Source organism: Brienomyrus brachyistius, chromosome 15, assembly GCF_023856365.1.
Source record: "Brienomyrus brachyistius isolate T26 chromosome 15, BBRACH_0.4, whole genome shotgun sequence".
Classification (NCBI taxonomy): Eukaryota; Metazoa; Chordata; class Actinopteri; order Osteoglossiformes; family Mormyridae; genus Brienomyrus; species Brienomyrus brachyistius.
In genome coordinates, this window is record NC_064547.1 from 728,812 (window position 1) to 756,141 (window position 27,330).

Sequence of the window (27,330 nt, forward strand, 5' to 3'; positions counted from 1 at the left end):
TTTTCCCAAAGAGCCAAAGGCCCTGGAAAGAAAGCGGAGGGATGACAATGAGGCCAGTGTTTACTGCTGAGACACGCATGTGAGCCCTCGTGCTCATGGCAGAGGAGAGCAGCTCACTTGTGCTGATGAGGAACTTGTTGTTGACACCGGGGTGATCCACGTCATGTATGGCACTAGCAAAGAGGGCGGCCAGGATTTCAAGGTCAGTGAAAACGGCCTGAGGAACAGAAACAATGGAAGGGAGGAAAAACAAAAGATTACCCATCAGCAGCTCCACCGAAGACGACAGGCTGGGCTTGGTCTTTGGTCTGATCTATACTAACCTCAAGTGCTGGAGTGGAGAGGAGGACGTGGGTAGACTGGACCACGTCTGCAGCATGGATGTTGTTGTGGTAGGCCACTTCAGAATGGTAATGGTCCTCAAGGGTCATCATAAATGTGATGAAAGTGTCTACTGGCATCTTGAACGACTTCAGCAGATCTCTTTCCTAAGACGGAGCACATGGTGAGATGGCACCAGAATTCACCTGTCCCAACCTTGGGCAACATTCCCACCATGTCCCCAGTACTATTGCCATCAGGAAACTGAACTAATAATCCCTAATGAATTTCCCATGAGATCAATGAATTAATGAATGAATGAATCAATCAATCATTCAATCGACCGATCGATCAATCCATCCCTCCATCTTTTTTCCGTAACCATGTAACCAGCAGATCCTGGGCATGAGCCTGGGCTTGTGAATCAACCCGATATCACTAATGCTATCATCTTCTCTGATCATTCTCTAATTCCCACAGTCCATATGCTGCCACCCAACTATCTGCTAATATGCTAACAAAGCTACCAGAGTATCTGCTTGTATGACATGATGATCTCAGCTAGCCTCTTCTCACATCTGCAGTTGTTATTTCAGGATTTTCTATCACTTTACACAGGACTCATTCATACTGAGTTGGTTTTGATAATGACGGCGCATTCAGAAGACAAATAGTGACTCGGCAGTAATAAATATAGAAAAGGACCCACCTGGAAGATGGAGTACATGACTACAGTCAAAGGACGATAGGCAGAATACTCTGATATCTTGAAGGTATCTAGGCCCCATCGGTTGATATCTTGTAATTCCTGGGAAGAAAGAAACAAATTACTAGGAAGACGTCCACCGAACAGGTTAACCCATCCAAAAAGATTACAGAGTTCTCACTTTGACAGACTTAGTGGAGATATCTATGATGCCAAACACAAGACTTGTTTTGTATCATTTTTGCTCCCTGAAAAATAAAAATGGTTAAACTGTTATTTAACTTATTTTGATAGGCACATGCTACATAATTTAAAGAGTACCTTTGAGCTATCTAAAATGACGTTTTAACTTGACATAAAACGAGAATCCGTTGTATTGTACTAGTGGATTGTGGGTAATACAGCTGACAGGAGTTCATTAGTATGGGGTGACTTGCTGACTGAAATATACAGTCCCCCCCCCCGCCCCGGCAGCTGCCTGAAGAGCACCAACCTTGGCCAGCGATGCCTCCTGGTCTGTGCTGACGCCAAAGCGTGGAATTGAGGAGGGGGGCACACTGGGACTGTGAACTGGCTTCTTCACGCCGCTGATCTGAGACATGGGGCGCTTTTTCTTGTCCTTGTCCTTCGGGGATGGGGACATGATCTCTACATCGTGCTGCTTTTCTGTACCGGGGCACACAGACGGGACACATTCAGCCACACCTCCAGGGCAGCCCTGAAGCCACCCCTGAGCGCGTACGCGGCAGCCCAGAGCGGCAGGCTCATTGTTCTCCAAAGCTGCCCAGTATGTGGAGCGTCACTCAATTCAGGCTGAAAGCTGCGGATTCATGTAGAGCTGTTTTTAAATCTTTATTCATTTAAAAACTACCAGTGTAAATGCAAAAGTAGTTTTGCCCACAGAACACTAGAGAGTTTCCAATCAGTTCACCTACTTCTTAGCAGAATGCTTGTATGAAACATATTTTGAGTTTACAAGTATAGTTTAGATCTGTGATTAAACAGATGATTTCTTAACAGCTTCAAAAGATGATCCGTGGAGACATAGAAAATGATCTTATTGATAAAGCAACCAATAACTTCTGAACTATTTGGTAACCCAAACACACAATAGTTCTACAGGAGAAAAAAAATCAGTCTTACCTGGCTCAAACATCATCTGTCACCAATCAGCAAAAAAACATTTACCAAACGAATTCCTCAAATAAAATGTCCAAAAGAAACAGTTCACATGTGTTCTTCCCAACATTTACAATAAAAAAAAAAAAACCAGGGTTAATTTTCTCGATGTCTAAAAGCAAATCCGCAATAATAATAGTTAAACACAAAGTTCTGACGCAAGAACTGTCTAATAATAATACAGTCCCCATGGCAACCATGGACAATGTGTTAAGGGATGAACCTCTTCCTAACAAAGCTACAGCCCCCCAACTCTCTCACATTGTTACCCAGCACCGGATAGCAGTAAGGCCACTTAAAGACCCAATAAGCAAAGAAGAGAAGAGGGTCGACACAGCAGCAGAGCCGGCATCTGCATTGGTGGTTCTGTGGTAGGATGCTGCCCTGCCATGTGGGAGGCCTGCGTTTGATTCCCAGCCAATGCACCCTTTCATTCCCAAATCTCCTTCAGGATCAATAAACTATCTATTATACAGATGTGTACTTAAAGGCTAACAGAAATTATGCAAGACTAAACATAGCCCTAGTGGATCTTACTGTCTGGACAGAAGCTTAATAATGGAGGTAAAGCTTGTGAGAAGTCTTAGGTCAGCCGGTCCGCACGGCGTGTCCAGGCAGCCCGCACCAGAACTCACCCAGGAAGGTGCTGGAGATGAACTCAGAGACTTGGTTCCCCGAGCGGCTCGTTTCTGACAGCTGGGTTAGCTCTCGATTCAACATCCGCTTAAACTGGAAGTGAACACAGGCCACAGGCCATCTGTTCAGTACAAATAAGGCCAGGAAATTTACAAGGTTTATATATCCTTATGTATATTTTAGAATGAAATATGCAAAAGCATTTCATCCAAAACATCATTGTGAACAGCACACTGCACGTCTACTGTATGGATATGACTTTTTGTATGTAGATCGATCTATCTATCTATCTATCTATCTATCTATCTATCTATCTATCTATCTATCTATCTATCTATCTATCTATCTATCATTATATTATTATTATTATTATTAATCTGACTTTACCTTGGCACAGTTGAATCATGAGAGTTTGGTACATGGAGCTGAAATACTATGAATCTCTGATACTGTTGCTCCCTCTTTCAAATATATATCACACAAAGTATAACCACAGAAGGTGGTTAGACAGGTTGATTAAAAAATCCCAGACTTATGTAACAACCGTAAGTACACCCCCAAACTCGTCATACAACGGCTCACATTCAACCGTAAGTACACCCCCAAACTCGTCATACAACGGCTCACATTCAACCGCAAGTACACCCCCAAACTCGTCATACAACGGCTCACATTCAACCGTAAGTACACCCCCAAACTCGTCATACAACGGCTCACATTCAACCGTAAGTACACCCCCAAACTCGTCATACAACGGCTCACATTCAACCGCAAGTACACCCCCAAACTCGTCATACAACGGCTCACATTCAACCGTAAGTACACCCCCAAACTCGTCATACAACGGCTCACATTCAACCGTAAGTACACCCCCAAACTCGTCATACAACGGCTCACATTCAACCGTAAGTACACCCCCAAACTCGTCATACAACGGCTCACATTCAACCGTAAGTACACCCCCAAACTCGTCATACAACGGCTCACATTCAACCGTAAGTACACCCCCAAACTCGTCATACAACGGCTCACATTCAACCGTAAGTACACCCCCAAACTCGTCATACAACGGCTCACATTCAACCGTAAGTACACCCCCAAACACGTCATACAACGGCTCACATTCAACCGTAAGTACACCACCAAACTCGTCATACAACGGCTCACATTCAACCGTAAGTACACCCCCAAACTCGTCATACAATGGCTCACATTCAACCGTAAGTACACCCCCAAACTCATCATACAACGGCTCACATTCAACCGTAAGTACACCCCCAAACTCGTCATACAATGGCTCTATCCAAAACCTGCAAACTGTGACCGAAACCGGCGACTGTTTAGGTGGTCAAGCTGCAAACCATCTGGTCACCAAGAAATAATCTGTGCTGCTCCTCTTTACCTGGGCAAACTGTACATTTAGCCCAGGTTCACTGGCGTTCTTTGCCTCACCTTGTTTGAGGCCATCTCGCTGACAGAGTGCCGTGTCTGTAGGGTCTCCAGCTGGTCAAGACACCAGTCCAGCTCCTCCAGCGTCTCAACGGCCAGCTTCTGGTAGGCCTCCTCTGCGGGAGACAAGTGCAAGCACAGACAAGGCCCTCAGCATGGCGTCTCTGCTCTGTACCCCCAGGCACAGCCCCATGTCTGTACTGTACCCAGACAGGGCACAGCGTCTCTGCTCTGTACCCCCAGGCACAGCCCTATGTCTGTACTGTGTACTGTGTCTGTAACAATCATTATACAATTGTAATGTTTGTTATAATCGTATAATGTTTATTATTAATGTACATTAAAGCTGTTAAAGTATGTTAGGATGTTAAGGGATACTTAGGATTAGAGTTAGGATTTGGGTTACCCAAAAAAATTCTACTTCAACCCCAAACACTAAATGTTTGTGTCATATTTCATCTGTCTTGATTTGCACAGCAGCCAACTTGCAGGCAAAGTCTCATCAGCCTGTAAGCCGTAAACCCTACAGAGCTAAGGGTCGGCTCTACACCAGGTTAGTGCACACTCCTGAGTCTGAGACAAATTCAAAATTTTCATCAGCTTGTGACCTTGGTCCCACTCGAAAAGGTTCTAAATTCTTGAAATGTGAGCTCCTGAACTGCATCCTGAATGCACTGAAGGGCAGAGGTTTCCTGAACAGCAGTTAGACGCCTGTTCTTCTCTGTTACTAAACATCTGTTTCCGAGGGGGAGTTGATAATAATCACCATCATCATCATTCATTGTGATATTATGCTGCGCACCCACCCACCTGGCAGATTTGCTTTGCACATGGATGCAGGGCTATTGGCCGACGACCTCCTGAAGGGGGGAAAAGGTCTTCATTAGGTCCTCAGAGGTACAATAACTACCAGCATGAGCAATCTCTGTCTAACCACAACTCACTTGCTGGCCACACGATCCTGCAGGTGCGTTAGCACAGCAAAGTTGCTCCTCACTGTCCGTAAGCTCGCAAGGACCTGTGAACGAGGAGAACATGATGGTTCAGCAGAGAAGAGCACCAAACAAAGTCATTTCACAACATTATTACCTACAGAGCAAAGGGCTGGGGCTCCCCCCCCCCACCTGGAATGCAGCGTAATGAGTTTCAGAGTCTCCGTCGCCTGCTGTCACGCTCCTGTATCAGTGTGTGCATCACTCACAGCACCATAGTAGCACATCACATGACAAGCTTCTTACAAACCCATGTCGTGTTGACTAACCTGTGCGAATGGTGTTACAATCATGTCTTCTCCATGCCTGAAATCACACACAGAAGCAACATGGTTAATGAGCAGAGCTGGGCTGCAAACCAAAAATTAGTTGGCGGGCCATTTTTAAAAATTATGTTACCGCTAGCACTTTACTTCCAACTTGCCACCCCGGCCGGAAAGTTTTATTTATTTATTATATGTATATGTTTTTTTTCCTCTACTTTCTTTTTCGAGAAAAACATTTGGTTCGAAATGTGACTTAATGACTAATGACTTAATGAGTGTAAGTGTGTAAGTGCTGAGGCATCCTGAGATGTGGTTAGACACAGCAAGATTTCCTGCAGCTACTGGCCACCTGGTCCAGCTGTGGATGGTTTGTCATCCCATCAGGTACAGCTGCAGTTCTACTTTGTGAGACCCTGATGTTGAGAGACAGAGGCTATACTTACAGCTCGCTAGCAGAGGAGGAGTTTCGGGACATGGCCTTGGGAGACAGGTCGAAGTCGGAGTCGGAGCGGTACAGGAAGGACTCGCGGCGCTGGCTGTGCGGGAAATTGGCCTGCAGAATGAGCCCGGAGCCCGGGCTCGTTTGGGGATCCAGCGGGCTGCGGCTGGCAGAAAGCCCATTCTCCACATCGAAGCTGTGAGGAGAGGAGAGGAGCGAGAGCTTCAGTTTGGAAGTGACACACCTCTTCATAATCTGGGAGGGCAAATATGGCTCGTCACTGGGTATAAATGTAAAAGGTGCCTGCTTTGGGTCTGAAACACAGAATTCCTGAAACACAGGGGCTTGCAAAAGGGGTCAGACCCACCTACAGACTCGGAGAGTGGACAAACACGGAAGTGCAAGATGTTCGGCTCAATCTGCAAGTGACTGAAGATGAAGCTGATTAACCAAGACCTGGGGATCTCCCTCTCACTAAGAAATTTGCTTAATCTATTGATTAGATCGAATAATCATCACCAGCCCTGGTTATTTTTCAAAACAGAAGCCAGATCTGATTGTCGGGGAGGTGCTGCTGGCTTGATCTAACCTGAATTTGGTCTAAACCTGGTCTGGCTCCTACTGAAGGCCTCAGGCTGTTGTTGGTTCAGGATCTTGCAAAAAACAAGCACCTTTCTATGTCCAGATGCTCCAAACGTGCGTCTGTGAGCTGCAGCTGCCCCACACTCGTCTTCACAGACTGATTTGCTGACTTCCTCTCTGATCTGATCGCCACAGCTGATATTGCTGTTATTGAACAACTTTTTCACTCATAATGAAAACGAAAGTAATATTATTTTGTCTGCTTTTATAAATGTCATTGGATCTGCTGCTTTCTTTCAACTGTAAACTGGCTTTGTCTCCTATAATGTTGACATTTAAAGTTTTCTTTTAACTAACAGAATCAGCCTTCATCATATTTCATCGTGGAAATTCAACTAACTTAACTTGCCAAGGCTTACTAATGATAAGTCACCTTGACTAACAATGATCAAAATAACAGTCTCATTTCCAATAAATGACAATATGACTTTATCATCAATGAGTTGCACAGTGAAAACATCAATGACTAATTGTACCCCAACAGGAAAATACTGGTCCTGTTGATTTTACACAAAGGATATAATGAAATCGTCATTCTTAAATTATCCATATTGTTAATTTTTTTTTGGAGAGAAATTCAGGTTACCCATAAGAACATCGTCATTATTATTAGATCAACATCATTAAGGAGAATAGAATACCCCCCTCAATTTCACTATGGTTCAATTCCGATCCTGCACAAAATATTAAAATAAAACCCACCTGTAATGTAATTTTGATGACTTCATGATTCTTAAGATCACAGACAAAACCCAGTGTATGCCATAGACTGCTACCAGAAGATCCAGTGAATGCCATAGACTGCTACCAGAAGATCCAGTGAATGCCATAGACTGCTACCAGAAGACCCAGTGAATGCCATAGACTGCTACCAGAAGACCCAGTGAATGCCATAGACTGCTACCAGAAGACCAAGTGTATGCCATAGACTGCTACCAGCAACGAGTCTTCTGCTGATGGTGACAAAACAGCAGACATCCGGCTGCCAGTTGGTGTGCTGTGCGCTTCACTCATCTGCATGAACCCTCCTCTCACTTCTCCCAGTCACATGATCATCAAGGTTAACACCCCCACTGCTATCAACCAGCACCAAGTTGTTTTCTGTGGTTAATTTTTAGAATACTACATTTTTTTCCCCCAGAAGTGCTACACTCATTGCTTAAGAGTTGAGTCATTTTTATGTTCTTCATATTTCAAGTTTCATGTTCCTCATATGTCCTCATATTTGACTGTCCTTAAAAAAACAGGCTTTATTCAAATTTGATCTGACTAGAATAAATAAATGACAAGATGTCAAGCAGGACACTTAAAAACCACACAAAGGTTACAATGAAATAGAGCAAATGAGACCAAAAACTCTCACACATTTATGCCTCCTTCTTAGCTCAGAGCCAGTAAAGTGCATCATTCAGACAGAATCACCCTTCTGCTTAAGTATAGAGTTGCTAAGCAGAGAAATCTCAAAGGGGACCGAAGGACAGCAAGGTGGCCTGTGCCTCTGTGGGTTAGGACCCTGTGCCAGACTGAAGGACAGTGGCGTGGTCTGTGGGTCTGTGGGTTAGGATTCTATGTTGGACTGGAAGACAGTGTGGTAGTCAGTACCTCTGCAGGTTAGAATTCTGTGTCGGACTGGAGATCAGCAAGGTGGTCTGTGCCTCTAAAGGTTAGGACTCTGTGCCAGACTCTAGGGCCTGAGATGGTCGGTACCTCTGCAGGTTTGGACTTTAATGAGGCAGAGGATTGTGGGAAAGGCCACAGACATTTACTAAGCACACAAATCCACTTGGGCACTTGACACTCTGAGGAGGACAGGGATTGAAAATACTCCTCACATGAGGTGGAGCAGAGCGAGTGTGCAGTCTTCTCAAAAGGTTATTCTGCATGACATGTGACACGGGGGTCAGGTTATAAATGACAGCCTGATGGGACGGTAATTAATATGTGTGGCTCCATTGCCTTGTGTCGGCTGTTGATGTTTTAACAAGCTCTCCTGGGTAATGAGGTCTGACCACTTCCAGGCCACTATTAATAGAAGTCTGCGCACAAAGGTGGGGCAGGGCAGGAAGGCTTTGGGAGGCTACAGAGATGGTCATCCCAGTGCCAGAAATTAGAAATTACACATTGCATAGACATACGCAAAGGAGCATGCATAGAGTCAGAGACAGTGAAGAAGGGAGGTCACTTTAAGAATGATTCATGTTCTCCTCCTGTTGTGTGGAAACTCTAACCCTAACAGACACAAGCAGGATGTGTGTCCAATTCCTGTTATGTCTCAGTGTTTTAAATTTTCATTATGGAATTTAAAACGCTCTGTGTTGGAACGTATTACATGATGGCATACCCTAAATTTGTATATAAATAATGATCAGTTTCTGCTCTTTGCCAATGAAAAGTTTACGTGAACAAATAGAATAGAAGAAATAAAAAGTAAAAGAACCTTTCAAACAATGATAAAGTTTAGCACTGACATCACTAGGACCGTAGCTGACCTCTGAATGTTTAAAAAAACCCTAAAGTCGCATATCCTTCCCTTAAAATTAATACATAAAAGCTGTTTTAAGGGAACTGTCTACTGGCCAGTATTAAGAATGTAAATATAATAAGCCAATGAATTATACCACAAGTGCTTTGGTACCCAAATACTACGACAAAGCACTTGGGTGTCGCAACCTCTAACCCAATGTTCTCCTTCCCATTAACGTGTTTATTTACTTGTAGCACATATGGTTCTTACATCTATGTTCTGTATCACATTTTTCCCATGGAAGCAGCCATTGGGCAGAACTGATACGTACATACGCACACACACGCGCGTAAACACACACCAAGTACCTTCGCTCAGAGCCCACTCTTTAAGTGATATGAGAGCAGGATGCGCGAATCCGTGAGCTTTTCACATTTTAAACTGGCGCCACAGTCTGTCCTACATCATTTCAACGCAAAAGAAAAAACCTGCATGGATGCAAGACAGAGCTCCTGAATTTTTTTTTTTGGAAAAATTAAAGACTGCAAAAATAGCCTGGCAATATGGCACACACTTAATCATCAATAAGACATTTAAGGACGTTCAGGGACGGCAGCAGTTTCTTGGCCCGGCTGCTGTCCAAAGGGGTATCGACACTTTAGACAGCTGAGGGTGTCTGAGGGTCACGCTCATTAGGGCTTGATGTGTCGGCTAATAAGCAACAGTGTCCATGCAACACAGTCACCTCAGGAAACTAAGCAGGCCACAATTTTACTTTTTAGCACCAACTATTTCACAGATATTGAGTGAATGCTACACCTAGGGAACATGGTTCATGATTTTATGATAAAGCATTTTATGGTAAAGCTCTTTATTTCCTGCCTTGAATCACACTGTGAATATAGTGCAGATTTTGTTCATGTTTTTCACAGCTGCAGCTGCTTGTGGCAAATCTAACACAGGCTAAGGTCAGATATATTACACCAGGACGTATCACATATCTTGATATGCCCATAGCAGAATATTCCCAATACACATATATCTGAACACTACGTAAATCAAATGTGACAGTCCTACTGACCATTAAAAATCAAAAGTGTGAAATGAACTTGTATTTCTACATTGTTACTCAGTAAGGATACAGAAGTAATGAAAAGTATCATCGTATATCTATCAAATAAGGCAAAACAAGAGGAAGACAGGGACTAAACAGCTGGCGTGGTGTGTCCCGGGGCCAAAAGGTCAACCCAAATCAAGAATGACTCCCATGACGTCACCGTGACTGTTCCTGCATCGACTTACTGACCTCTAAAGACAAACCCTCCCCCTATCCCACAAGGAGAAACAAGAGCCCTGGAATAGTGTCACAGTGAGTAAACACTGTGATCTATTTTAAAAAGACATACAGACCTTTGGGGTTCATAGAAGAACTGGAAAGATGCTTTTACAAAGAAAGCTCACATATATTTGAAAGTGTTCATATATGTATCCATGTGGCCAAGCCCCGTCCAATCAGACAGGGAAAAAGCTGAAAGGTTTTCCTGACTTCCCATTGGCCTGCCAGAAATTATGTCGGCTCTCCACTCACTGGAAGACCAAGACAGCAGCCTCTCCTTACTGCGGTATTTGATAAGACCAGGATCAAAGACACAAATGAACAAATAATCACAAAACTCCTTTTGTCATCTGTCCCCGAAGTGTCTGAGTGCCCCAAACCAGCCATGTGTTCCTGTCTTTCTAGGATTGCCATCCAGTGCTCGGATGCTTTATATACATTTATTTATATTTAATATATGATGCTTTCTTTAATCTGCACTCAATGTGTGCCAGTAATGCCCATGTCATTTAGGTACCCCTCCTCAGCCATGAAATACGGCAGCAACAGGAATCTCAGAGCTTGTCGCAGCCAAGCAAAGCACATCTAGTGGTGGAAGGATACTGAAATCTGCAGCCATTTACAGGGATTGCTGGAGCAGCAGCCGGGCAGTGGGTGCAAATCTTCAAAAATTGCGAGGAAGACAGGACCCTCCAGGCCTTCATCACAAAGTTACCAGAGTTAATGGAAAGGTGCTTGATGGTTTGCTCCAAGGAGCTCCCAAGAACCTGCTGGTAGTTGTAATGGCTTAACCTACTGGAAAAATAAGGTTGCTACATAGCGTCTTTGAATGAACTAGCTACTGCTTTTACTGCTGCATGCAGCAGCACAGTATCCGAAGCATGCAAAACTGCTCTATTTCTGGAATATGATGAGCGGCTGACAGTTGCTCTCACTTCTTGATAGCACTCGCTACAGTGACCACTTGCCAGAAGAAGACAGTAGCCAATTCTTGTCCTTATCTCACGTGACACGGATATCAAGTGAGAACAGCCATCGCTTGAGCGCCACTAACCCTGGGATGTTAATTATCCTGACAGCCTCTCTACCTCAGAAAAGACTGATAAGGTGCTGTTAACCACATGGGGGGCGGGTTTCTGCCCACTGCTCCTGGTCCTAATGGGGAGGGGTCACCCTTATTTAGGGAAGGGCGGCTCTGACGTCAAACTCACAGCCACTGTCTAAGCTCTGTCCCACACTCTTCAATGTGCAGTGCGTCACATGATGCTTAAAAGCATTCCCCCGAACTGACTAATTGCACAATTTCACCAGTGCAAAACAGGCAAAATCAATCTTTACTCAGAAGCAATGAGTCAGTGCATGGAATAAAACCACGTGGGCATTCAAAAAAACTTAGATTTCACTTTATGTGTTAGCTGTTAACAGCCTGAAATGGACATCAAGTATTTCAGTTACATTTTACTCTGAGGTCAAAGAACCTAGAGTGACTGTGGGCAATGAGGCTTCTGCACACGTACGCCTCCAGTCGCGTCTTAAACGAGACAAAAACATACAGCTCAGTATCACAGGAAATGACATTGGAGGCCTTGGTGAACCCACTAGTAACACTTGGACTCTGTTCAGAGAAACAGCCCCAAACATCCAGAGGAATGAAACAAGGAAAAGAGAAACTCTCAAGCAGGCAGTAAAGAAGTAGGAAGTGTGGACTCTCTCTTGCAGCCTGTCCCCCCCAGGCCTGGCTAAAAGGATGCAGAGGGTGTGCCTGCAGGAACATCTATTCAGCCACTTTCGCCTTTGCAGGCATGAAGAGGTTGGGAACAGCTGGCAGATGGAATCGACTGCTGGTAATCTACATGGAAAAATTAAAACAAGAAAACAGGGGGATGTTTAGAATGTCCAAGCTACTATTATGGGATGTGGCCAGGGGGGCCTGGGGGTATACATTGCAGTAAACATTACAGTCCATTTGTTGACAACCTCTCAGTTTATGTACGGTTATTTCCTCTCAGTTCTCTAGTATCCTTCAGCACTGAAAGGGACCAGCATTCCACCCAAGCATTATTGCAGAGACTCCAAGACCACTGCGACCCTGCACTGGAAGACTCCAGGACCACCGCGACCCTGCACTGGAAGACTCTAGGACCACCGCGACCCTGCACTGGAAGGCTCCAGGACTACCGCGACCCTGCACTGGAAGGCTCCATGACCACAGTGCCCCTAAATTGGAAGAGGCACCATGGAAAATGGAAGGAATAAACAAACTGAAATGATAAGAAGCGATCAGAGAGATGTTTTTCAGCAAAGGGGCCCTGCTTGCCAGTGTTTTTTTGGAACAGTTTGGAATAAGCATGGTTACGTAAATCAGACCTTTTTTAATTAAGTAGCAAGTGGCTGTGATGAAGGCAGCATTTTTACAGTGGAAGTCTGAGGCAGTGGCCACGTCATTTAGGACAGAACGTGGCACACATGCCACGGGCCGGAAGAAGGGCTGTTCATTTGGGGGGAGCCATCGATCCCTATTGGACACCCTGTACCAGACAATTAGGCTGAGAATTATAGGGGGAAGCGCGGAAGCACAGACACTCCATCCACTAACCAGCGGTGGGTGGCTGAGACCTGTGTCCGCAAAACAGTCACGGGTGAGAATAAGGGGGCAGAGGAGGACAGGGATGGGGGGGAGAAGGAGAAAGTGGATAAGAGAAGGAGAGAGAAGGGGGAAGGAGAGGAGTAAGGGAGAAGGGGAAGAAAAAGGATGGAAAATGGAGGAGAAGGGGAAGAGGAGAGGTGGGTAAGAGGAGGATGGAGGAGGAGTATGGGGAGAAGGAAGAGATTGGGGAAAGGAGGGAAAGAGAAGGAGGACAGGAGGAGGGGAAGAGAAGAGGTGGGTAAGAGAAGGACAGGGAAAGAGGAGAAGAAGAGTAGGGGGAGAAGGGGAAGGAGGAGGAGGGAGAGAGGAAGAGAACATAAGGAGGCGAAAGGAAAAGGTAGGTAGAATGAGGATGGAGCAGGAGAGGAGTATGGGGAGAAGGGGAAAGAAGGGAAAGGGAGGAGGATAGAATGAGGAGGAGGAAAGGAGGAGGGGAAGAGGGGAGGTGGGTAAGAGGAGGACAGGGATAGGGGAGGAGGTTGACAGTATAATCGGTGAGACATGACAAACTGAAACACAACCGCCACTGTCAGCTGGGCCAGCATACAAACCCCTCCTTGATATATTAACTTAAAATACGGCAAGATTTAAGGAATGATCTTCTTGCAGTGTACACTCTGCCCACCTCGTTCACATCATTAGGGTGAAAGAACATTCCACAGGCAGCATACCCTGACAGCACATAAACCATCTCATCGTTATTGTGGTCTGTACTCTCCGCTCCTACCATAAAGTCTGTCTTTTAAATGGAGGATTCCTGTGTCTTTTCTAAACTGTCCTTCAATTACTTTAGCAGCAACAGGTATCTCACAGCCTGTCGCAGCCACGCAAAGCACACCTAGTGCAGAGTATCAGTCTGGCGGAAGGATACAGAAATCCTCAGCCATTTGCAGGGCCTGTCAGAAGTGCCGCGGCTCATCACTCACCGTCGGGGTGTTTTCAGTATCCTGACACCAGCAGGTCTCTCCTCAGTCACCACTGTCATTAAACCCTAAAGGTAAAACCCCTCATGAGCCTTTGTGTCAATGGCTAGATTAGCAGAAAGTCACCAAAAGCATTCAGTACAGTTACTTCTGTGGCAAAGAGTCCTCAAGCTTTAAGCCTAAACAAAGAGAGAACCGTGAGAGAAATGCCCAACCCACACGCAGGGCCCGACAGCTCATCTAATGTCATCAGTTACTTGCCATCGTGTTAGCTAATGAAAAGCATCTGTAACAGGCTGGCAAATGAAGAGCGTCTATAAAAAACTGCAGAAAAGACGAGGAAAATGTGGGGATGAAGTCCTGAGACAACGTGAAAAAAACTGTATTAAAGCAATTAGCACTGGATGAAAATCCAAACTGCAATTTGTATCATCTCTCTGCCAGTACAAACAGTCACCTTCGGAACTCAATGCACAAAGAATCGATTTCTCCAGTTACAACTCAGGCCACCACTCACAATTCACCAAACAGACGTTAATATCCTCCGCAAAGGCTTAAGGAAATCATGCAGGATACGCAGCGAGACGTCTGAGGCTATAGCTAGGCAACAACAAGGCCTAGGGCCTGGATTAGACGCTCAAACCACTGAGGACCACCACCTCCTGTTTGTCATCAGGCTCCCACACCACTTTGTTGCCAAACCTTATTTTGTTAGGTCTTATAGCATGTCTATAAGAGACTAAGCCTAAGCCACTCACCATCATCTTGTTTCTTCCTTCTGCCCTGGCTTCCCTGGAGTATACTGGCCAAGACGAAAGAAGGCATGGCATGGTGCTTATGTCTTTGAGCAAAGCCCAGGGAAGCTCACACTGCTGACCTTCCTCTCGGTCAGAAAGCTGTCCCGCATTTTGGCCAGGATCACATGACAGGATCGACACTCAAGATGAACTACGATGCCCAACACTTTCATTTACTGTCTGCTGCTGGAACTGACGATGTGCATTGATGGATCACAGGCTGGCTGTATTCAAGTTGGACATCAGCTGCCTGTGTGAAGCACTATGCTCTGGATTAACCAAAACCCTGAGGAAATACTCACTGCTGCAGCCTTTTACCATTTACCATACGCAACGTTTTCCCAAAAGAAAATAACACAAGAGCTTCCCACACTTCATTAGTGCCTCCTGTCTATGACCATCTAAAAGTACAAACACAATCACACACGTGGGTGATAAAGAAGCTCTGCACTGGTTTTCCAAGGCACCGGGCCGGAGGGGGACCTGTGAATGGCGGTGTGCGGGTGACATTACCGCCGACGCTTCTGCACGATGTCGATGGGCCGGTTGACCGCACGCGGAGAGCCAAACATGCTTCCGTTCGGCACTTTGAAGGCCCAGTCAGTAAGGGGCAATAAGGAGCTTTTTGGCAAACTCATCTTCTCTCCTGTCTTCCTCTGCTCTCTCTGTGCCTTCCTCTTCTCTCCTCCGTCTTTCTTCTTGACCACTGCGGGGACACTAACGCACGTTGATCCTCTTCCTTATGTACGTCCAGAGTTTTGTGAAGCACAGCGCAGTCCCCATCACTGACCCAGCTAAGCAGTACATCTGAGAGTGACGTGCAACAAGCAACATGAAGAGTGCAGCGAAGTGCAGGCAGCCGGCGGTGCCTACGGTGATGGCCATGGCGTTGAAGCTGAGGCTCCTCCTCACTTCTCGGGGAAGATCGTCCGTCACGCTAGTCATCCCTCTTCTTCAGCGTCCCGGTCTTTGGAAACCCATTATTGTCAAAAAAAGCCACTTCCCCCATACTGGGCTGGCTCCGGCGTTTCCAGTGGGGAGCCTGTCACCACACGCATGCTTCGCAAACTCGTCAGGAGCAGCTCAAATTGCAGCGCTAAAAACTAAGAGGAAGGCTGATCAGGGAAGCTCCGGGGAGGAGCACCGTGCCAGTGTCCTGCCTGTCAGTCCAGCAGTGCCAGTGTCCTGCCTGTCAGTCCAGCAGTGCCAGTGTCCTGCCTGTCAGTCCAGCAGTGCCAGTGTTCTGACCGTCAGTCCAGCCTTGCCAGTGTCCTGCCTGTCAGTCCAGCAGTACCAGTGTTCTGCTCGTCACTCCAGCCTTGCCAGTGTCCTGCCCGTCAGTCCAGCAGTACCAGTGTTCTGCTCGTCACTCCAGCCTTGCCAGTGTCCTGCCCGTCAGTCCAGCAGTACCAGTGTCCTGCCCATCAGTCCAGCCGTGCCTGAAAACCACCGTGCGTTCAGCCATACTGTCAGCCCCGCTGCAGCTCGCATGCTCACACTCTCTCTCAGTCAGCGCCTTCGTCTCCTCTCATCTCCTCTCCTTAGCTCGGCCCACCCGCCCCCCCTTCAAGTTTCCTGACAGCTGAAGCCATGCAGCAGAGCGGTCTCTCGCCTGCGCGGGCAGACACGCCGGCGCAGTGCCATGCCTGTGGTTGTGTGCGTGCGTGTAAGCAGACCCGCTTGGGACGTGAGGTCACCGGTTCAGAGGCGGGCCTCCAGGCAGCCGCAGCACAGAATGGCTCCAGCGTTAACCCTTTAGCGGAGTCAGACACACAGACTCAGAACCACGAAAACAAATATAATCAGGACCATCTGAGGCTCCACTTCAATTAAATCCCTGAAACTGGAACCTTTGGAAAAAAAGCTCCATGCTTGAAATGTTTCATTCCTCAGGGCAAATTTAGACTCAAAACTCTGCCAGCGAGTAAAAAATTGAGAGATTTTACTCAAACATGGCCACAAGTGACTGCGGCTTTCCTTCAGTTTCCAAACTGAAGGAAAAATGTGTCAAATGCAAAACAGTTAATGTCAAAATCATATTAGAATCATATTTTTATGGCAGTATAAGGAACAGATATTCCACTTGGAGCAGAATTTTCATTTTATTCTAAGTTTAAAAAGCATCATGACTTTTTAATGTTCCCAAGTCCGGCCCACTGATTCAGACAGACCTCATGATGACATCGGGGGATCTTTATAAATATTTAGCCCAGCAGGTTAGACCAGCAGATCCTTTCCACACACGTCAGGGGGTCTTGTAGAGTAAAGTGGAGGGAGAAATTATTTTCACATGCCACTGACGTATAAACCACTAAGAGTGGCATTAGGAGAGTATTCACCGCTTCCTGGAAATGACTTCAGATCAGATAAGCCATTACTGACAACGTCCTCCACGCAACTCCAGTTTACGCTCAGCTGATGACTAGGAGTGACTGCTTATATTCAGCATAAGGTCAGAGGTTAAGAGCTAGAAATGAAAAACCGAATGATTCAGGAGGCGTGTGTGAAAAAAGCAGCGTCTTCAAGTCACACAGCTCAGACCAACGACTAAACCACTGGGGCCACTGATCTGTCCTGGCAGGTAAACAAACCCCTTTCTGTAGTAATAAATTAATTGAAACAAGCTGTCATATGGACACACATGCAGCGACCTGGGACCAGCTGGTCTGCACAGTCAACAGGGCAGAGAGGACGCTGAGTGGCAGAGGATGCACTGTGCCCACAGACCGGCAGGCCTGCTCGGGTGGGGTTAGGGCTGGGTGGTGTGACTGAGCGGATGGACAGAGGAGGCACTGTGCCCACAGACCGGCAGGCCTGCTCGGGTGGGGTTAGGGCTGGGTGGTGTGACTGAGCGGATGGACAGAGGAGACACTGTGCCCACAGACCGGCAGGCCTGCTCGGGTGGGGTTAGGGCTGGGTGGTGTGACTGAGCGGATGGACAGAGGAGGCACTGTGCCCACAGACCGGCAGGCCTGCTCAGGTGGGGTTAGGGCTGGGTGGTATGACTGAGCGGATGGACAGAGGAGGCACTGTGCCCACAGACTGGCAGGCCTGCTCAGGTGGGGTTAGGGCTGGGTGGTATGACTGAGCGGATGGACAGAGGAGGCACTGTGCCCACAGACTGGCAGGCCTGCTCAGGTGGGGTTAGGGCTGGGTGGTATGACTGAACAGATGGACAGAGGCACTGTGCCCACAGACCAGCAGGCCTGCTCGGGTGGGGTTAGGGCTGGGTGGTATGACTGAGCAGATGGACAGAGGAGGCACTGTGCCCACAGACCGGCAGGCCTGCTCGGGTGGGGTTAGGGCTGGGTGGTATGACTGAGCAGATGGACAGAGGAGGCACTGTGCCCACAGACCGGCAGGCCTGCTCAGGTGGGGTTAGGGCTGGGTGGTATGACTGAGCAGATGGACAGAGGCACTGTGCCCACAGACCGGCAGGCCTGCTCGGGTGGGGTTAGGGCTGAGTGGTGTGACTGAGCGGATGGACAGAGAAGGCATTGTGCCCACAGACCGGCAGGCCTGCTCGAGTGGGGTTAGGGCTGGGCACGTACACCTACTGGCAATTTGCTAACTCCAATTAGCCTCAGTGTGTTTTTGGACTGGGGAGTAGAACCAGAGTTCCCAGAGGAAAGCCCACAACAACATGGGAAGAACTCCACACACATGGAACGCTGGCAGAGACTCGAACCCAGGTCCCAGAGGTGTGGGGGTGACCGCACTAACCACTGCCCCACCATGCTGCCCCTGTCCAAAAACATGCTAAGGTTAATTGGAGTTGCCAGATTTCCCGTAGGCATGAATTGTGTATGAGCCCTGCGATGGATTGGCAGCCCATCCTGTGTTATTACCATAGAATTTTTATCAATTAACCTGGTCCAAAATACGAACCCAGGCAATAAGCATGAATTACTGTGACTGAGATGTCTGTCTTAACTGCGTTCAGTCGATCCACATACAAACGTGACACCTTGTTTCAATGAATTTGCACCCTGGTATACTTCCTATTCTGCCTGCAGAAACAATCACACTAACCGTTGTTATCTAATTATTGCCTTTCTAGTCATCATTCTCTACAAACTTTGGCAGGTAGTTTTCCAAACAGCTCTGGGAAAACACCAAAGAGGGTTTAGGCACTGTCAGGCCCAGTTTTCAATATGCTGCCACAATGAGTCACACATTTCGACAGAGGAAGTGAGAGAGATCACATCCAGCTGCTTAGTGTGATGACGATAATTCCAGACGGGAGCCCAGCGTGAATCAGTGCCATTAATCAAATCGCCAGCTCTTCATCATCCTTCTCTCATCAATCCCCCTCAGCTCTTTAGACCAGTGGAACTTTGGTTTCCATAGTGCAAGTGCAGTGGGGAAAACTCTAATCTTAACATGACCCTAACCCCCACCCAGCACTAACCTTAACCATAAGTAACCACACAAACTATGAGACTTTTGGAATTTCTAGTTTTTTACTTGTATTGCTCACAGATTTAAAAAATAGTCCCCACAATGTCAAAAATCAGGTTTTTATTACATTGTGGGGGACATTTGGTCCCCACAATGTAATATAAATATAATACACACACACTCAGTCACAATGAAAGCCTTCACCCAGAGATGGTTTGTTCAGTGTACAATTTGTGCAATACTTTCACAAATTTCCTCACAAATTGCACTTGAGAGGAAGGCTCACACATGTGAACTGCATGCCTCACACTATCCCAGAGAGCACAGCAGATGTGAACTGAAAGACAATTACACGTTTCTTTTGTAAAAATGACAAAAATTGACTGCAGGACAATTAATAAAACTATATCATATCATATTCAATTTCAATGCAGACCAACTGAAAGAGTATGCAGTGTTTTGGGTAGACACTCACATTAAGATGGAAAATACATCCATGGTTTTCCTTAAAACAAAACTCTGGGAAAACAGATGCTATCATTCTATGCAACATAACATGGAACTCAGTAATTTCATCCCTGACAGCACCACTGACCTGTTCTGTTCCGGGGGGGTAAAGGTTCTGCAGGATAATTTCACATGCAAAGGAAGGTCACAGATTCCCAGGGATAATCGCTTCTGCGGCCTCTTTAACGAGTATGCATTTAATTTCCTGGGTGACATCTCATTTCAGATGCTTTAAGCATTTCAGATGTTTCAAACCCAGAGTTTTCCTCAAACACTCATATCTGCCTTGCGGTCAGGCTGAACCTCCACTAAATGGTAGAAAACTGCGAGGCATTCAGGAACAAATTGCTCTTTATTTCGCGAAGTGAACCACAATATAAGGTGACCACTTGCACTTCCAAGCACCAGAAAGTCTCTCGGGGTTTCAGTATATTTGGATAACTGTTAAGCCAAAAAACAGGCTTCCAGAACAGTTCTTTGCCTTGATAGCATTGCTGGTTTCCTATTCCAAGTGGAAGAACAAATGCATTTCCCCTCTTAGCCTCACATGCAGTGTCAGGGGGAAGGCCAGCCAACAGCTGAGGGCTCACAGCCTGGATACTTTCTCTCTGTCCTCCAGAAGGTAAGGGGGCAGCAGAGCAGAGTCCACCTGCACTCCATACTCGTGCTTACAGAACTGGCCGCCACAGGAAGGCGTTTGGCAGACTGGAGAGCTTCTCTCCATGTGACTGGACTCCCTAATATTATTACTTTGTCACTTCATTCAGTTTTGGCTCTTGTTGAATGGAAGAAATAGCCTGGAAACCCCACGACAGAATGTGCCAGAGAAGGATAGCATATCATCACTAACAAGGCACATGCCCTGCACTGCAGGGGGAAAGGAACTCTGGGAAACAGCTGGTACAAATGGGTACAGGTCACTTTAAACATGATCATTGAAAAAGGGGTTGTATACACACTCCTGTGTCCATCATCAACCTGCCCAGCTGCCCCTGCTGGTGATGTGGGTGCCCCCCCCCCACCACCATAGATAACTGCTCTGTAGCCAATGGGGTTGTGAGCTGAGCAAGGTTACCCAATCAAACACCAGCTGAATGACGTATGCACCCGAGTAACACTCATGATTCAGCTTTCTGCTACACAGCATGTTTGCGTTACATTTAAAAATATTATTAATAATTATGAACATATTTATTAATCTACATTGCCGTGCTGAAGATAAAACCTGGCAGAAGATGCAGGCTGGACATTCAGCACTATCACTATAACTTATTCAGAAGGAATGAAACTAGTCATTTGAAGACTGTTGTTTAAATGCTCTCCCACAAGCAGAACGCACAGCTAGATCTCTTACACCCCCTTGTGGAAAGAGCACAGGACTGCTGGGAACTGTTCTGTGTTTTGCAGTGCGTGCAGTTTATGCTTGCTAATTAGCTAATAGAGTATATGTTGGCCAGAGTAGACCCAGGTTGGTCTATCCTATGATTTGGTGTTGACAATCCCCACAACCGCAAGCAGAATCCGTGTCTGTGCGAAATGGTCCATCACAAAACAGGCACAGACCGAGTAAAGATCCAATCAATTGTGTAAGGTAAAGACCCACTATGAGCGAAGCAAAATCCTGCCTACAAACAGAACATACTGCTGCCGTGCAGCTGTGTAATTACGCTTCCCCAGGCCCACAGGAAACACAAAGGCCTGAGTGTCAGTCCTCCGCAAAAGCTGCTTCACAGATAGATATCAGTTACACCGTTCAGCCAGCAGGGGTCACTCAGTCTCAAAGAAAGATACCATCACGACTTTCTATTTCATCAAATGAACTCCAGTTAATATGTGAAATAAAAAAAATCTTGACTAAAAGTACACTGCATGAATAAAATACTTAAGTACTCCAAGGCAGACAGAGTTAGTGTTGTGGCCTCAAGGACAGAAAATCGGGAGATGCTGGCAGTCGCTGCAATCAAAAGCAGGGACAGGCACATTCCAGTATGAGACACTGCTGGACTTAGCTCCACACCTGGCTTATCCTGCAGTGTGCACCCAGTTCACCCAGTCAGCTAAACCAGCTTGGCTGTCAGACACCTCTCTGGTCAAGGCCATGCCTGTAACCTAAACATAACTCAAAGAACATTCAACATGCGCCACTGCAATGTGCCGAGGCAGAGCAGCACAGGTGTGGAAAGAGAAGACGGGCCGTGCTTGTGTTCTTTGTGTAAGGAGCTGCTTTTTATGTGTAGGTGCTAGATGCTTTGTGGAGAGACATCTGTACACTGCTGGTGCGCAAGCAGCTGTTCGCTCACAGGCCTGCGGGGGGCGGAGGTGGGTCACTCTCCCATCGAGCAGGAGGTTTACTGTGAAAAAAACCAGAGGTGGAAATTTAAGGTCCAGAAAGTATAAATCCAGACTATGATTTTGTTTCAGCCAACCAGCTGTGTGCTCTGTGACAGTGACTCTTCATACAAAACAAAACAAAACCCTTGTCTGGATTTTTACTTTCTGGACCAGAAGTTTCCACCTCTGGAAAAAAACACAGAAACAGGAAGCTGCCGGAACCAACACCATGCTGAAGAAAAGGTATATTTTCCCAGGTCCTGGACTGGAGGTGACCCAGAATTAAAGGTATGTCTCAAATTATAAAAGATAATTGGTTGACTGGTCTTTACTTCTGTTACATTTTCTGTTTTTGTGTTCCAGCATAACAACAGAGAAATCTATTGTCGGCAACATCTACTCCCCAGCAGAGGCCCAACGTGACATGCTGTCAGGTGGCCCAGAATCGCCAGCGATGCCCCTGGGCGGCCATGCCAATAAATCAATAAACTTCACGGGGGGGGCAGGACTCTCAGTGAGTTATTTGGGAAAGGGGCGGGCTGTCTGCGAGCCCCGGTTCGCACTAAAACACCCGCGCCTCCATGTAAATCATTTCCTCCTGTCCCACCAGCACAAATATTGATATTGTCTCACTGGTCTGTGAAAAGCTTCCCAGCATAAAACCCAAGCAGCCGGTGCAGTGGCTCGGAGATGCAGGCATCTTCCCCGCTTAGCACTAAACAGAAGTTTTGCCCTGTAATCACCTTTCAGTGGCCGAGGTTTAACATGCATGCTCTCTGGGGGAAACAACAAGCAGTAAAACTGACATGATCAGGTTTACACCTCTTACAGAATCACATCTGACTGAGGCAGCTTTATGCAGCTCAGTGTTTATCTGAACCATGGCAGCCTGTGCATCCGACCACGGCTGTCACCCTGCCCAGGGTTCTTCCTGCTTCCTGCGATGTACGCCAGGTGCCCAGCGACCCCCTCCTCCATTCTTAGATGGACGGATGGATGTCTTCGCTTAGTATCCGATTCGTATTTAAAAGCTTAAACCCACAGTGTGAGACTAAACAAACGGACTGTGAAGACAGTGAGTGCCTCCTGAAAATATGCCACCTACCCACCTAATGTGCTCCAGGTCACAGTGCCCAAATTCCTACCATCCTGCTGGCTTAGTGCCGAGCAGAGCATCTCGCAGATGCCGGCCTCAGCATCAGACCTTCTGGAGTCTGACTGATGCATTTGGTTTCACTGCAGTTTGAGTGACTCTTCACAACATCCTTGGCCACTTCCTTGAGGTTCAATGCGAGCCTGTTGCTGGCACGTCTGGAAGCTGTTGGCATCCAAACTGAGATACTGAGGCATGCGATTAAAAGCTGCCATTATTACCAGGCTACAGTGTTTCAACACATCCATCCGTCTTCAAAGCGCTTATCTTGGTCAGGGTCACTCTGGGACTGGAGCCCATCCCAGAGAGCACAGTGACCACCCTGGATGGGCCCATATAAGGACACACTCCTAACTGCAGGAAACCAGAGAATCCAGAGAAACCCTTGGGAGATGCAAAATCCACAATAGCTGAAATGGGATTGTGCGGCAGCAAAACTGCCAGGGAGCCACATGCAAACGAATGATGCAATAAAAATACCTGACAATGGTGGGGGGGGGGGGGGGGCTGGGAGGTTTGTGAGAGGATGTGCTGATGATGACAATAAACGGCACTGAGCTGCCCAGTTCAGGTCTAACTGCATTAAGCTGGCAGTGTGCAGCACAGCTAACTGAAAAGTTAGATTCAATAACTGTTAATTCACTAACTCCAAAGTTTAATTTCATAACGCTAAACAGATAAACCACTAAAAAATTTAGGAGAAGCTAATGTTGCTTGCTAACCATTTACTCCACGGGGCTAGTGATTTCCAGGGGATATTGAGTACTTGCACAGCTGGGGATCACTGGATTCTGAGTCTCCAGAATAAAGTTTCTTTCAATGATACTCTGTGATATTAAGCGTTTTTGTCAGTGGAGTCCTATTCTGTGACTGGCTCATGCTGGTATTTTCCCCTCAGTGAAGCATCTTGGGGACTACAAGCATGGGGGCGTTTACCCAGAATTAGGAAGGCAGCGAGTATCCATCCATCCATACATCCATCCATCCATCACATGCCAGGGAGAGAGGGAAACGGGGTAAATCACTCTCTTTCTCTCTCTCATACACACACACACACACACACACACACACAAACACACACACACATAGACACGAACACACACACATACACACGCACACACGCAGCTTGCCTATTCCTGACAGGCTGGTCTCAGGACTATTTCCAGGTGACTGATACCCGTTAACCTCGACTGCTACAGGTGACTGCTGGTCTTCAGTGTGAAGATCATTACCACGCAGCTGAGAAGGACACTGCAAAGGACTGCAATGTGGCCGAGCCTTAATGAGAGCAAACATTTTCTGGCAGACATGGGATGATGCACACAGATTCCAGCTAAACAGCCCGTCACAATATGCAGCTTATTTCCAGGTCAAAAACACTTATGCTGCTGGCAATTTGAGGCCCTGCAGGGGGCGCTGTACGCACGACCAGCACCTACAACAGCTCCTCTCCCAGACACAGAGGACAATCAGTTTGTGCTCTAAAATGAAGTTTACCTACCTAATGCAGGAGTGCCGCCGCGTAGAGCCGTAGTTCAGCTGCATCGTTTTCCTGGGGAAGCTCCTGTCTTTATTCATCATAGTTACATCTCGTATCGGCAACCATAACAGTAACAGCGACGATGCACCTTGAAGGTGTGGCACTATGACGTCCTCTGGGCCCAGCAGGCATGCTGCCCCAGGGCCTGTCAGCCAAGAGACACAGCCAGAGGAGCGATCTTCACAACATGGCTGAACAGAGCTGCAGTGATATCCCACACTGGACCATAATCAGAAGGATTGCTAATCGGCTCCCATTCAAATTCTCAAACTGATATTCTCTGTCCTTCCCTAAATTCTGAAGTTGTCCTTTCACATCTCTGTGGAGCCTTTAAGGTGACCTCTTCCCATGGCAGGATGGTCCGAAAAACTGGAGAGATGATGCTTGGAGGTTCCATGCAGAGCAGAGCTCGAGAGAACGTCACCTCCTAGGGTGAGCAGCTTCTACCCTGGAAGACGTTCCCAGGGGGGCCGAGGGGAAACACTATCCCAGTTCTTATCAGCTACTATCAGCAGATCTTCCCGGCGGTTTCGCTCCACATGCAGACTGACATGCAGAATGCACAGCACTTTTATGTGACTCCTGCAAAACAGGAAACTCCTGTGTAATTTAGGGTAAGATCCCTTTAAAATCACACTCAGCTTATGCAAGTTTTTTGTTAATGTATCCTCAATAGCCAGTTTTTATTCCCTTCGGAAGATTCAGGAGCAACAGAAATCAGGTCCGAGGCAGGCAAATGGACCAAAAGAGTGCATGTCTGAGGCTGTGAGGAGCTCGACTTGGCGCTATGTGGCGACTCCCCCTTGCTCCGCGGGTGTCCCGACTTGTCCTGGGACGCCCCTGGCGCTCAGATTCCCCGTGCTGCCTGCCTGCCTGCACTCGCTGGGCCTGACATGTTAGATGCACGCGGTTTCACGTGAGGCTTGGGCTTGCACGCCCCACAGCGGGACAGGGCCGGGCCTGAGAACAGGGCCAAGCATTTAACCCTTTCCTCTACGAGGGAAGTGTCATGTTTTCATACTGCTCAATGGGAACAGTTACCGGCAGACTCATTACGTGTCCTGGCTTTCCAGAGGTTTCTGAGCCGAAATATCTGCCTCACTCTGGCACTTACATGGTATAAACATGGCGTCCACAGGGAAATGGAGGCGATATGGGTAAGGACACATCGTCCCTGATCATCATCAAACTTTCCCAGTTGGCTCATAAATTGGCTCAAAAAAAAAATCTGCAAAAAAATCATAAATGTGGTCCCCGGCTGTCTTTATCCCGCAGGGGGGGGAGGGGGCATTATTCTCTCCTGGTTTTCTTTTGTTTGACATTTATGGAGTGTTTGGACACTTGTCCATGGACACGGAAAATTATCAAGGCTCCGAGAGTCAGCTGTTTCTGCGAAGATGTTACGCAGGTAAATGCTAAAAGTCGTTCCAAGTTTTCCATACACTCTTCTGCCTTTTCACCATATTTATGTTAAAATCTTAACATTTAAGGCTAATCTGGGGCTTCTGGACTGCTAGCTGGAATCCTGAGCAGAGTACTTAAGGGGATGTGCACCAAAAGCCGGCCAAACACATGCATGACAGTGTCAGACGTCCTCAAGCGCGAGGAGCTGACATGTTGCTTTGTCTTTCCACCACGACTAATGTATCTGAAAGACAGCTGATTTGCATTTACTCCTTTTGCCTGGTCATAAGGACATAAATAGCTACATGTTTAGCCTGAATAGACCCATTAGGCGACACAGGCTGTCAGTTGGGGCACTATCTTCTGAGGGGGTGCCCACTTAGAACGCCCATTTCGATTTATCTCGGACACGGGGCACCGGGGTGAAATCTGCCAAGGGTGCAAATGGGCTTCGAGCAGTACTGCTCCTGACTGAGAACACTTTTTATGTCCTTCTGTTAATTCTGAAATTTTAAGTTAGAAATGATGTGCCCCCTGGTGGCGTGCTGTAAAACTACACAGTGTCCATCCCACTGCAAATACATTGTATATCATGACTGAGGCACGTGGTTCTTGAATTCAGAAGAAAAATAAAAATAAGCACTGAAATGTGATTATGTGATATAAAATGAAATATACAAAGTACATATGTCTATGTCTGTGTCTGCGTCTATGTCTGTGTCTGCGTCTATGTCTGTGTCTGCGTCTATGTCTGTGTCTGCGTCTATGTCTGTGTCTGTGTCTATGTCTTCACGGGGAGGGGCGACATGGTGGTGCAGTGGGCAGACACCTCACACTTCTAGGACCAGGGGTCAAATCCCTGCCATAGCTCCATGCGTGTGGAGTCTGCATGTTCTCACCATGCTGTCAAAGGGATTTATGCAGGTATTTAAGTCCCCCCCTCCCCAGCCAAAACCATGCTGCTGGCACCCCATCCTGGGCTGTTCATTTCCTTGCACCCATAGGTTCCAGTCCCTCAATGACCCTGAAAAGGACAAGCAGAACTTACAAAACATGGATGGATATTCTTTCACTGGTAGCTCTTAAAAAAAATCTAAAGTTACAATTTTCCTTTAAAAAAGCTGTTGCAAAATCCACTTTTGGCCACAAAAATCACAAAGATACTCTGCAAAATCCAGCAGGGACTGATTCATGTAC

At 46.8% G+C, this 27,330-nt stretch overlaps 1 protein-coding gene across 7 annotated transcripts in view; it reads right to left on the reverse strand.

The window, feature by feature from the left end:
• Positions 1-27,330, reverse strand: part of LOC125708613 (cAMP-specific 3',5'-cyclic phosphodiesterase 4D-like) — a 58,725-nt gene that overhangs the window by 3,792 nt on the left and 27,603 nt on the right. For 3 of the 7 annotated variants that reach the window (XM_048976288.1, XM_048976289.1, XM_048976287.1), the window contains 10 exons: positions 5,993-6,184; positions 5,553-5,589; positions 5,236-5,309; positions 5,102-5,151; positions 4,295-4,407; positions 2,842-2,935; positions 1,521-1,693; positions 1,031-1,129; positions 324-488; positions 118-217 (listed from right to left, as the gene is read on the reverse strand). In XM_048976288.1, coding sequence (XP_048832245.1) covers positions 118-217; positions 324-488; positions 1,031-1,129; positions 1,521-1,693; positions 2,842-2,935; positions 4,295-4,407; positions 5,102-5,151; positions 5,236-5,309; positions 5,553-5,589; positions 5,993-6,184 — 1,097 coding nt within the window. Of the gene's footprint in view, positions 1-117; positions 218-323; positions 489-1,030; positions 1,130-1,520; positions 1,694-2,841; positions 2,936-4,294; positions 4,408-5,101; positions 5,152-5,235; positions 5,310-5,552; positions 5,590-5,992; positions 6,185-7,332; positions 12,679-14,003; positions 14,069-15,310; positions 15,504-15,670; positions 16,330-24,690; positions 27,311-27,330 lie in introns of those variants that run through there. The other 4 variants (XM_048976293.1, XM_048976291.1, XM_048976292.1 and 1 more) reach the window with 4 other exon arrangements.